We start from the raw sequence: 13,121 nt of genomic DNA on the forward strand, positions 1-13,121 counted from the left end.
TCCAAGTGCATTACCCCCAAAAATGGATGTAAAGTCATTGCTTTGGTGCATGTTCAATACAGCTCCACCTAACTACTCCTGGATCCATTCCTTCCACCATGGTGAATGGTCTTCCTTTTCACAACTTCTACCTGTGGCTACGTGTCCACAGTCAGTTCCAGCTTCCTCTAAGAGACTGCCCTGCCCTTCTCGCTTCTGGAAACCCTTCCCATTCCATTAGTTAGCATGCTTTGCAAATGGGTACACATACCATCAGGGAACACTGTGCCATCCTCTGACCAATTTCATAAGAATTATGGTTCCTCTGACCAATTTCATAAGGATTATGGTAATTAAATAAAACATAAAATTTTGACCTTCTTTTACACATTTTATCTCAATATTTCAAACACTTATGAATTAAGGAAATAACCTTGGACACGCTCAGTCAAAAAAAAATGCAATTCTCATTTCAGTGAGAGGAAAATCCAGGTGCAAAGCAGGTAAATGTGTCAGCTAAAAATTATGTCTGTGTAATAAAGGTGCTTGCTGAAGGCTCTATGAAGATCAGACCAAGTATTTTTTTGTCATTTGTTCAGATATTAAGCTATATGTTGTTGCTAAGAGCCTAATTAAAGTCAAAGATGTAGTAAGGCCTTGTATGAAGTAAGGCCTAGTAAATTTAGCAAAGCCTTATAGAAGTAATGGTAGGCCCTGTGGCGTAGTTAAAATGAACCTTATCAGAAGAATGCAAGGCTATTGTATTGCTATTGGTCAGTTTTAAGAATAATTATAATGGAAGAATCTGGATGGCTGTAAGTTATCAGTTTAGCTCAGAAATTATAAATTGGCTGGCACATCCGGAAATAATTTAGAAGGAAGATGCAGCTCTGTAAAAAAAGCTCCTAATTAAGATTAGCTGCTGGCCTGGATTCAGTGGGCCTGTGGATCTCGAGGAGCCCAAGGGACCAAATACCAGGGTCCTTCTCAGTACCCCTCAGACAGTGCTGATCGGGGACGCCTGACTTTGCTGAGCTTTGTGGAAACAGAAACTTGTCATACATCAGGCATCAGAGGGGACTGCCGATAAGTTGCCAATGCGAATTATTCTCGTCTGTCTTTGTTTTGTTATTTACACATAGTTGTGTGTATGTTAAGTCAATAAACCTTTCTTACCTTTCTACCCCTGACCATATTCTCAATCCCGAACCCTGTGCAGGCAGCTGGGACAGTAAAAGCCCAAATATGAAGAAGTACTCTCAAATCTTGAGTGCTTAACCTGAGAAACCCATGGTGGGCTGATTTTCAGAGGTACTGATCACAACTGTATCTGAAGCCAAAGGGAGACATTAGGGCTTCTGATACCCAGTTTATAGACAATTTGGTCCTGACTATCTGAGAAACAAAGACACCTAAAAGTCCATGCCAGCTTTGCCGTTATGGTCCCAAGCTACGCACTGAGCTACGACATGGAGAAAGAGAACTTTCTCTGTATTTCAGTGGTACCCAACAGACTGCCTAGCTAATATTGCTAAGTTTAAGTTTCGTTAGTTAGCAATCTATTTCTTTTGTCATTTCTGTCATGTACTTTTCCTTTAACTGGAACTTAAAATGAAAGAAAAGGGACAGAGCTACTTTATCTATCCGTTAATGAATTAGATTTTTTATTGCAACAGTAGAAAATAGATTATTTTAAAACAAAATATGGCAAATGTTAAGGTAAATATTACTGTATTGAACTACACCTCAAGCTACACATTATTTTATAAACAATATCTATCCATTTATATACACACACACAAATCAATATACAGATACATTCAATCATTATCAATAAATATTTCACTATTAGAGAAGCAGATGGAAAACTCCAGAGAAGCAGATTGAAAACTCAACCTCATTTTCAAATATGTTAATCTTGATTTTCACTCAGTAAATAAATAACACTTGCATCTCTGCCACTGTGGAATGTCCAACTTTCAGCACAAGTAGATAAACACATTTCCATGAATTATCTCCACTTAATAATGCTATTAACCACATTCAAGTGGGATTATAAGCATTCCTTTTACCATTACTACACAGAAAGACCACAAACAAAAGTCCACCCAATATTTTGGCTAACATATTAGAAAACATGACACCTCTTGCCAGAAAATGTTTCATTATAGGGCTTTAGAATTATAGGACCCTATAACGCATTCCTTTTACATTCTTCTTCAATATACATAAGATCATAAGAACTGCCATTTACTGGGTCAGACCATAGGTTCATCTTGCCCAGTGTCCTGTGTCACACACTGGCATAGTGATTGCTGAAAGGGATAGTGAACTGGGAATGACCAGGGTTTTTTTCCCCCCCCCCCACTGTTCCTCTCACATTTGCAGCCTCCAGCATTATAGGTATATACATAATCCATGCAGCATTTTAAAAACAGAAACAGCTTTCATTTAGCATCTCCCACAGACCAGTGAGAAACATGGGAGTAGAGACCAATTATCCAGCCTTCATTTTTCCTTGCCTTGCCACCTAATGTAAAAAGTCTTTAATAAAAATAATTTTAGCAAAAGAAAATTCATTGCTTAGTTGTATGTATGCCCTCTGTGGCAAAAAAACTAGGCGCACAGCTATTCAACCTGGTAATTGTCACTGGGGAGGGAAAACATTCATATGTAACTTGTACAACGTTGAACTGTAAGATGTATTTTTATACTTTCACTTTCAAAGCATCGAGATTACCTTAAAACCATCAACAAATATTTCCAGTTGCTCTAATGCAAGTTTCCAGCAACGGCTATGTGAACAACTGATGTTTCCATTTTAATAGCAGAAACAAAACAAAACCAATCTCCACCCCAAAAAAAAAAAAAAAAAAAAAATTATAGCTGAATTTCAGAAGAAAACGTTGGCCTGGAACAAAAAATTGAAATATTTCATTTAAAAAAAAGACAAACAAAATGCTTTCAATTTTTCAAAATTCTCTTTCCCCCTTTTTTCCAGATCAAAACTATTCATTGAATTTACACAGAATTTGCAAAACAGATCAGCTGAGCCCAACCTGCATTTTTCAGGAAATAAACCATTTGCCTAAATATTTTGCCTAGCTCTGTTTCCAGCCACACATCCTCCAAAGAGGGAGTCACAGCAGTTTTTATTGCAGCAACGCATATGACACTGAGGGCCCAGATGCATAGATGAGCCTTCTCCAGGTGGTCTTCTACTGGAACATTACCACATGCATGCCAACAAAGTGAATGGAGATAGATAGATGCATAGCTGATTTTTGTACCAGGAGCTAATGTAAGATGTTACAAAGAGCATCACTAGAAATAGCAACTGCAATTGCCAAGTGCAGCTTGAGTTCATCTGCTTGTTTTTTGGGGTCAGGCAATTCCACAGTTAAGGGTAAGAAATTAACTCAGTCTGGCCTGGAGGGAATCTAGGAGGCACGTTTTTTAACCAAGAACACATCTGCATCCCAAAACAGGACCCTGATGCCAAGGAGCATCCTGCATACACGTTAGCCCAAAGTTCCTCAAGCAGCCATCATTCATCTTGTATAACTTACTGGGCTGGTCGAGCTGTGAGATTCAATAGAGGCCATTGTGATGCTACCACATTCAGGACAAAAAATTCAGAACAAAATAGGCCCTAAGATTTTGCCCCATCTCATCTTCAAAGCAATAAGGAGGGTGATGATCATTTTGAAAACTGAAATCTAGTGCTCCTTCTGGACAGAAGGTCTCTTCAGTTTAGCAACATAAATTTAACACTTTGGGAGAGCTTCAAAAGATCAAACCCAAAGGGGAAAGAAGAGCTTCTCACCATTCTTATGGTGTGTTATGAGGCACCAGCAGGATCCTCCGGCTTCACACCGTCTCACAGACTTTATGGCCCACTGCTCTTAATAATTAGTGATTCCTTTCCTCCTACCAGCATGCCTTCTATCTTTCCTAGGCTGACTGCTCTTCAACCCTCTGCTAATTTCGACCAGGCACTGGGCATGTATCTTGCTAACACGGCAGGCTGATTCAACAGAAAAGAAAATGTGCACTTGAGGTAACACCTACTTATTAGTGGCACCCAAGTGTGTGGGAAACTCACGCATTCACATTGACTGGACTTATGTAGATGAGAAGGGACCATGAAATACAGACTTCCTTGTGAATTTTTAGAACAAGAATACAAAATCATTTACTGTTCTCGCATTGCCATGGAAACACCCTTCTCCCTCAGCTCATTTATGTTAGGTATCAATTACTCCAAAGATCCTAGGTTCCACAAGATGATGCATACCTATATGCCCTGCTTGTATTTATTTTATGAAATTAAATATCCCATTTTTCAAATAAGGAGGAAATTGGAATGTCAAACTCACCTGACGCTGCAGGATGGAAACATCCACTATCACTTTGTGACTGACAGACCATTTTAATTTTATAAAGTATACATACAGAGCTTAGTTTTATTAATAAGGACAATCCTTGTAGGTTGGATTGAACAGCTAGGGAAAGCCATGCCTGCAGCGTTCAAAAGAGAACCTTTGATATCAGAAGCACGCAGCATCCTCCAACCGCAGCATGCTTGCTGCTCTGTTCTTTTGCTCACTGGCATGTTTCAGCCAGTCACAGTAGGCCTGCCAGTTAGTGCCTATGGGTCCTCACCCTCAGCTTCCCAGGATTCATCCACACCGGGCTTTCATGCTGCTGAAATATTCAGAAATGAAGAAGGGAGTGTGTGTGTCAGACTTGACTCTCTGGATCTTAAACGTTTTCTGGGAGAGAATAAAATAAACCACACCCAACTTTCAATCTCTTGTCTCACCTATGCAAGGGAATATATAAGCAGTACTGGCACCCCCAAGCCAGGAATACTGCTCCTGTATGTTCTACCAAGACCGTAGCTAGTGCTGCTGAGCAAACCCAAGACTGTTAGAGAAATGGAATCCCAGTTCGACTGTTTCGTCAGTTGTCTCTACCGGCACATTACCATTTGTTAAGTGGGATAAGTAATTCCCCATTTCTTTTCTTGGCTTTCGCATATTCAAAGATACATTGCAAGCGCATGCCTCCAAGTGATTAGCACTGTCCAGACGAGCAGGGTTTGTCTGATAAACAGCTGGGTAGGAATTTGGATGATGGTGACTAGAAGAGAGGTAGAATTCAGGTGCAACTGTGCTGGTTGCTTGGTTATGGAAAGGATCATTTGCCTTGCAACATGTCTGCAGGCAGCTATTTTTCTTGAATCCATGATGAATGCCTAATTTAGCAATTAGAGGTTTTCCAACATTAACCTCCTTCCTTTCATCCATTGTGTCTTCTATTCCTGGATACTCGTAGTGCAGACAAACTGTGAAGATCAAGTGTTCCTGTGAATAGGAAAAATAAGGTTATTCCCCCCCAAAAGAAACTGTCATATAAGACCACGAGCATTCATATGATGTGGAACTAACACATTTTTAGGTGGTGTAAGAGGAGATCTATAACCAGCATCATTGTTGACCACTGCTGTTAAATGAACACTACCCACCCAGGACCATACCCTGCACACATCTAAGATTCAGGTCACATTCACTGAAATCAGTGGGATAAGAAAGGGAGAAACTGTTAAATTCTATGCACCCACTTCATACTGTATTTAAACACAACTAAGCTTAACACATTCATGTTTCCAGATTCCCTATAACTTTAAAAAATCCTGGAAAGCTCAGGAATAGGATATATTTCCTCCACTTATGCACCTTATATCCTATACTTTGCTACCAGAAGGCACTTCTCCTGTCACTCTCTAGGTGACAGTCAACCAACAAAGAAACTATACTGTCACTAGGCACGTGCCATATTCAATTGGCCTGTTTTTCTCTCTTCCTCCTTCATACTTCATCTGGGTAATTCAAGGCAGCAACTTTTTGGCAGAAAGAAAACAACAGATGTAATTTGCACAGTTTAACAGGAACATCTGGCCGGAAGTGGCCTCATAGATCACTCAGTCCAGTCCCTTCTCTTGTTGACAAGCATGTTGCTAAAATCTTATTCGTAGACTTAGCAGATGCCATTTTAAAAACTCAGCAGGGATTTTGTTTCCATTACTCCTCTCAGAAGGCTGCTCCAGAAGTGTTTCAGTGAATATAAATAGGGCTAGGTTTAAGTCACAGGCCCAGCTCTGAAAGTCATGGCCTGATCGTGGTGGGGGCCACCATTTTTGCGGCACCCCCCCATGCCTCCTGATTGGCTGAGGGGGCAGGTTTAGGGCCGTCTGGCTGGCTGAGCCCAGTCCCCAGTGGCAGGCTGGGGGCAGGGACTGGGGGGAGGGGTAATAAAGGGTTGCGAGACCAGGGGATGGGGGGAGGGACGGCCGGAGCGCAGGCGGCATCGCTTGCATGTGGTGGGCCGCTCCCCTCAGCCTCGCCTTCCACTGCCCCCAGCTCCGATCCACACACAGGAGCCTCACTGGGGCAGTAGCCAGCACTTCCCTCTCACTGCCCACCTGGCAAGCATCGCCACTGCTGCAACCTCATGCCATGGATATGGCCGCTTGCTGGGAAACTCCTTAGCAAGCAGCCATATTGTCGTATTTACTTGCAAATCACATTTTTTTTTGTGAAAAATCACTTAATTTCGTGATTTTCACAAAAAATTCAAAACTGCAATTTAAGCCAGGCAGTAAATAGATATGTCCAACTAGCTCAGAGAACTGAATTTATACACCTGTTGGTAGTAGCGTAAGAAGGCATTCTTAAGCTGAGCACTCTCCCACCCACCCTCCCACTGCGACATTTGAAAATGCTGGAAGCAGTCGAGTTCTCTTGTGGCACCGAGCACTGGAAGAAAGATATGGCAGATCACGTACAGCAGAGAAGGGCCACGGTCTTCTTCTGATCATAGAAAATTAGGGTTGGAAGGGACCTCAGGAGGTCATTTAGTCCTACCTCCTGCTCAAAGCAGGACCATCCCCAACTAGATCATCCTAGCCAAGGCTTTGTTTAGTTGCATTTTAAAAACCTCCAAGGATGGAGTATCCACAACCTCTCTAGGTAACCTGTTCCAGTGCTTCACTACCTTCCTGGTAAGAAAGTTTTTCCTAATATCTAACCTAAACTTCCCTTGCTGCAACTTGAGACCATTGCTCCTTGTTCTGTCATCTAAGAACAGTCCGGCTCCATCCTCTTTGGAACCCTCCTTCAGGGAGTTAAGGGCTGCAATTAAATCCCCTCTCAGTCTTCTCTTCTGCAGACTAAATAAGCCTAGTTCCTCATATTCCCAATTCCTCAGCCTCTCCTCATATATCATGTTTGTTAGCTGCCTAACCAATTTATCCACATCATTTCTGCAGTGGGGGACCCAAAACTGGACACTACTCCAGATGTGGCCTCACCAGTAGCAAACAGAGGGGAATAATCACTTCCTTCAATCTGCTGGTAATGCTCCTCCTAACGCGGCCCGGTATGCCATTAGCCTTCTGTGCAACAAGGGCACACTGTTGGCTCATATTCAGCTTATTGTCCAATGTAACCCCTGTCACAACCCAAAGTTGTGATTTTTGTTTGTGTGCGCGCTTCGGCACTGCTAAATTATTTCCCGCTATTTGTCGCTTTCTTTGCACGGTAGAGTTCTCTGCTGCAAGAGAGAACTCTGGTGCAACGGGGGATTTCCTGCCAAATTGTATCTTCTTTGCAGTGTGCATCTCTTTCTTGCATCGTAGTGATACACGCTGTAAAGAAGTTCCTGCCATTTGTATTAGGATCCGCGCCACGTTATTGGCCCATTCCTAATATAGGCACACGTGGCAGCTAGCGATTGGCTTGCTAGCCGTACATAAGGCTTGGGTAGTTTCCGCCCAAGTCGGAGGAGGGAGGACGAGAGAGATTCTGCGTGAAGATCTCCAAGCGCTGCGGACCCGGCGCACCTCCCTTAAGTAGGCAATAGAGGCGATAGAACCGAACCTACGGAGCTTTCGCTTCTCGCCTCTCCCCGTCGCCGAGCGCAATCCTAGACTTATCCCTTTCCTGTAACTTCAGACCCGCGGAGCCTAAGCAACTCCGGGGAAACTTTTCGAACCCAACTTAACCGGACCCGCGGAGCCTAGCAAACTCCGTGGGAGCAATCGATTTGTCAGAGTCGTCCAACGAGGGTTCAAGCGGGAGCTGTGCCTGGAAACCTGTCCAGCCTACACCAATACCATCTTTGGGTGTAAGTAAACAATCTTTTCAAACGACCATTATGCCTCCGTAACTAAGTCTAACTCGCGTGCGCTAAACCGCCCCGCGGTTCTCTCCCACCCCGCGTGCCCGGGCTGCTGGCCACAGCCCGCGTGCACCGAAGACGGGTCCGGTTCGACCCCGGCTTGCCCCCGGCTTGCCCATGGCAGCCAGAATGGGATCGGAATCACCACCGCGCATGGCGACGAGGGCGGAATCAGGGCCCGGCCCGCACAACCCCCGGGTCCTTTTCTGCAGAGCTGCTGCCCAGCCAGTCAGCCCCCAGCCTGCAGCAGTACAAGGGATTGTTCCATCCTAAAAGCAGGGCTTTGCACTTCTCCTTATTGAACCTCATGAGATTTCTTCTGGTCCAGTCCTCCAATCTGTTGAGGTCTCTGAATCCTAGCCCTACCCTTCAGCATATCTACTACTGCTCCCAGGTAGATTTCTCAGGTGCTCTCGCATTATGACATGACAGCACAGAATCATTGCCATTTCACAATGTGGTTGGTTCTGGGGCTGGTTTTGTTCAATATCTTCATCAGTGACTGAAAGATAGGATGGAGTACACCGCCGCAAACAAGACTGCAGATGACACCAAGCAATCTTGCTGGTGTACTCCATCCCATCTTCTAGTCACTGATGAAGATATTGAAAAAAACCAGCCCTAGTACCAACCACATTGTGAAATGGCAATGATTCTGCGCTGTCATTTCACAATGCGAAAGCACCTGAGAAATCTAGAGACTCCAGGGTGCAGGCTGACTAGGAAATTATTTCTAATATTTTCACTTCCTGCCAGTGACTTCATAACATACAGCTCTGCTTAAGGCAATACTGTTAGTAAACCAGAAAACATGACAACACATCCACTGATATGTACAGATGCTGCCAACTTCTCCAAAAAAATACAAGCCTCAATCTGCAAAGAACATTTTCTAGAGTTGCAATGAACAATGACCTGTGTAATGACATTATGATTTCATGACCATCAGCTCTGACTTGACCACATTTTCAGTTTTCAGCCTCAGAACCAAATCACTGAAAGGCACTCAGCCATTTTTGTTCTTTAAGCAGCTAGAATAGATGTTAATAGGTGCAAACATCTTCCAAGTAGCCACAGCACTTATGTTTTATGCATAATGTACATTGATCTCTTTGTGGTTGTGAAGCAAAGGGTGTAAATATGTGAGAAATAAGAAAATTATAGAAACCTTTAGTTTCTGCAGCGAACTTAGTCTAGTGTAAAGGCAGTGTTTAGGCAGGTCTTTGGATACTAAATAGCTGCCAGTTTCCTCAGGAGTTCCCTTATTTGCCTCTTTGGGATCCACGTCCAAGTCCTGCGGAAATAAACAGGTGAGAATCAAATTGTGAGCATAACATTATGTTAGGATGAAGGAGGAAGGGTAAGAGGATGTAAAGGAGCAGGGATTCAACAATATGATCACTGGATGCAATTTTATATGCATTAGCAGCAGCGCCAGACTTACATACAGAGAAATCATTGAAATACGCAGGAAAAACTTACAAGTGGGAAGTCTGTAACGTAGGCTTTGCAAACAATTATTTCAGGGGGTTTCTTTACTATCCTTGTGTAGATTATCATGACATTGGAAAATTCTGCTGCAAACCCCAGCTGAATTTGAACGCCACATTTAAATTCAAGGTACATGCTTTCTGGAAGTTCTGCAAATACATATTTTGGATAAATTCATTAAAAAGAAAAGCTCACTCTAACCAACCTTCAGGAAAGTTTAGCAAGTCCTCACCCTAAACTCACAGCATTTTCTTCCATGCTTATTATTAGCAGTAAACATTTATATTCTACTTTGGCCTTACTTGCTGGTGCTATAGCAAACACAGTGGCAGCCCTCGTCATCCATCCTTGCCTTCATTCCAAACCGAGCATTACTAGAGTAACAACATCTACGGCAACTGGAATAACTTTTTTTGCTTCAACCCTCCAATGGCTTGAGCCAGCCAATTAGCTTAAGTGTTTGTCTACACACAAAAATTGCACTGCCTTAGTTCTGTTGATACCAGTCAACTGGTATCAGTACAAAGCTGTCCCCAGGCCAGATGCAAATCTTTGACAGTTGTTTTCCTATGGATGCAGGAGGCCTACAATAAGAGGAAAACCATGACTATAGGAGTCTGCATAAGCGACTATGAACCTAAAAACCCTGAGTCTATGATCAGGCCACATGTCAATTTTTTTAGTCACTGCATGGAACTGAGATTCTTGGGATGAAATTCTTAAACTACTGAAATACAGGAGGGAAACTATAAAGACAAACACAAGTTAGGTGCTCAATATTTATACTTATATGGACCAAGCACCTAATAAGCCTTTGTGACTGCAAAAAAGAGTAGGCAGTAGTTTGAAAAGTTTCTGTTTCTTTTCTAGTCATCTGCTCACAAGTGTCACAACTACTTTCTAACCCAGAGGCCAGCAACATATGGCCTTTGGACAGCCTATAGCGCCAATGGATCCAGTGCAGAGAGCCTAAGGGCTTTCCCTATGCCAGCATCCATACCATGTCCATGCCGTGACTAAGCAGCAAGGAGTTGCACCAGAACCAGGCATCCTTGCTGCTGCTGCTTCTTCCCCCCCATCCCCTAGCCTTCACCCGGCTGCAGCTGGTGGGGGGCTGTGTTGGGGCCATGCAGCTAGAAGCTCTGTCCACACTGCTGCTACTTCCCCTTTCTCCCCCACTCCCTTCCCCCTTCCCTCTCCCACCTCTGCCTCTCAGATGCAGCACAGCTTTCTCTGGCTCTGGTGCAGCTCCCCACTGGCTGGAGGCTGCACTCACACCACAGCTGGGAAGCTGGGAGAAGTGGTAGTGGAGCAGACAGATCCCAGCTGCCTGGCCCTGGCACAAGGAAAGCTCCCCCCACCATTAATATGCCATGGAAGCCATCTGGCCTGGATCAGACTGGTGCTGGGTTGTTCTGGCCATGGCTTGTAAAGGTTGCCAGCCACTGCCTTATCCTTTTAGAAAGAAATACGTGAATGCTGTTTCATTAGAGTCAGCTATAGTGTCTGGTATGCTAATGAAGTTACCATACAGGAGAAAAAAAGTCAGAATCGCACACATTTCTTTACCATCTTATCTGAAGTAAATCCAAGCAAAAACTTCCAAGACCTGAACACTTGTAACAAATTAGAGGTAGATCTGAACTATGAGCTGCAGGCCCATTTCTATTCAGTTAATCACAACCTGTGAAGAAGGGAAGAGCACTGAGTATAGCTAGCAAACTGGCATGTCCCCAAGTATTTTTAACCAAACTGTTTAACCAGTTCAAGCAAGAAGAAATACTGCTATGAAATTCCATCCAGATGAAGAGAGCTAGAAAACACTCTTTACTATACCATGTGCTTTGGCCCACTGGAGGTTGCGTGCCAGGGACTCTGCAGAAGACACCGTTTGCTGAATGGGATCGGTTAACGCTCTCTTCTCCGATAAACTGCTGCGAATCTCCAAAGCCTGCTTGCCTTTGGTAAGGTGACACTTGCCCATATCTAAAGACAAGATGTAAATAGTTTTCTAGGAATCAAAGCTGATGAAATTCTAATTAAAGCAGTTACATCACTGCAATGACATCAGGTTACTATGGTTATGATTGTGTCAGCATTTCCATGATAAACCTACGTTTTCAGAAGGCGCATAGTGCTTGATTACTCAAATTCACTCCAGGCCAATGCACAGCACAAAAGATGTCCTGTGAGAACATTTTCTTAGGTATTTTTCAGCTTGATCCAACATTTAATTAAAAATATTTTCCATTTGTCTCAAGGACCTGGTTCCACAAGGTACTATAGCAGGTGGCCAACATTAAGCATACTAGTAGTGCCATTGAAGCAGCTTGAAGTAAATTATGTTCTTCAATACCTGGATGACTGGAGGCCTTTAAGTTCAACTGAAATAACCATGAATTATAAGCTTGATATTTTTAGATGTTTTGCTGAACCCAACAGCCTATAGCTTAATTTGAATTAAAATCAAGGGGTGTTTATAGACATGCTCGGGGGGGGGTAGCTTTAATTAAATAAAGTGGCTGTGAGAGCTGCTCTAATTAAAGCGCCCAGAGCGATTAAATCGAGTCTGCTCCCCTGCAATGTAATTACAATATGTTGCTGTAGCCTCTGTGCACGTGTATAGGTAGTGAAAGTTTCTTAAATCATGAATTCATATACCGTTGACTATTCAAGTTTGGGATTTAACATTGCATATAATATTGAATGTTTCTTTGGAACATAGCTCTTGCCAAAGTGATCAATACATCCAATCTGGAAACTAGTCTCTCATAAAAGCTAATAACTAATGGTTCTCTATCATACTGCATGATGTCACATTTTGGTTCAGATAACACATGGGTCACGTCACGATTCAGCGAAACATCTTTCAACAGAAATTACAAGCTTCATACTTTTCCCCTTAGGGCTGGAAAGATTTGGGAAATCCCTCGGTGACAGCTTATGACTTCTGCTTGTATTGAGAACTCCCTCCATGAGTCTGTGAGAGACTCCAAACTCTGTTTCAAATGTGCACTTTTTTGCCTTCTCTGAAGTCTTTTTTTTTTTTTTTTAACCACTTTGTTAGCCCTTGGAGCTGACAAGGGCAGTTGTTGGAAACAGAACTGGAAGGGGTGTTCCCCCCCCCCACCTTCTGACATATCTGTATGCCTACATTCATCTTACATTCATGCCTACATTCATCTTACATCTTGGATTTTAAGACCATTACTTCTACCGTAATAGCTATCTATTGAGTTTGTTTGGGTTAAGATTTTCCTTTGAAAGTGGCCTAACAATTCACAAACCTTTTTGTGAAGTTTAATAACAGATGCTAAAACAATTACCTACTGTTACATAATTTCTGGATATCTAGTTAAAGAAAGGTAAGCCAGGTGGAAGAAAGCAATAGAAGCAAAGAAACAGTC

The 13,121-nt window shown here is 42.9% G+C and overlaps 1 protein-coding gene across 2 annotated transcripts in view; it reads right to left on the reverse strand.

The window, feature by feature from the left end:
* Window positions 1–1,611: 1,611 nt before the first annotated feature.
* The window catches only part of MALT1 (MALT1 paracaspase), a 71,572-nt gene continuing 60,062 nt past the window's right edge, over window positions 1,612–13,121 (reverse strand). For both annotated transcript variants that reach the window (XM_019496108.2, XM_014594107.3), the window contains 4 exons: window positions 11,551–11,700; window positions 9,706–9,863; window positions 9,392–9,517; window positions 1,612–5,348 (listed from right to left, as the gene is read on the reverse strand). In XM_019496108.2, the coding sequence (XP_019351653.1) occupies window positions 4,884–5,348; window positions 9,392–9,517; window positions 9,706–9,863; window positions 11,551–11,700 (899 nt within the window). In that variant the 3' untranslated portion in view covers window positions 1,612–4,883. The remainder of the gene's footprint in view (window positions 5,349–9,391; window positions 9,518–9,705; window positions 9,864–11,550; window positions 11,701–13,121) is intronic.

This window comes from Alligator mississippiensis, chromosome 3 (genome assembly GCF_030867095.1).
Source record: "Alligator mississippiensis isolate rAllMis1 chromosome 3, rAllMis1, whole genome shotgun sequence".
NCBI classification, from domain to species: domain Eukaryota; kingdom Metazoa; phylum Chordata; order Crocodylia; family Alligatoridae; genus Alligator; species Alligator mississippiensis.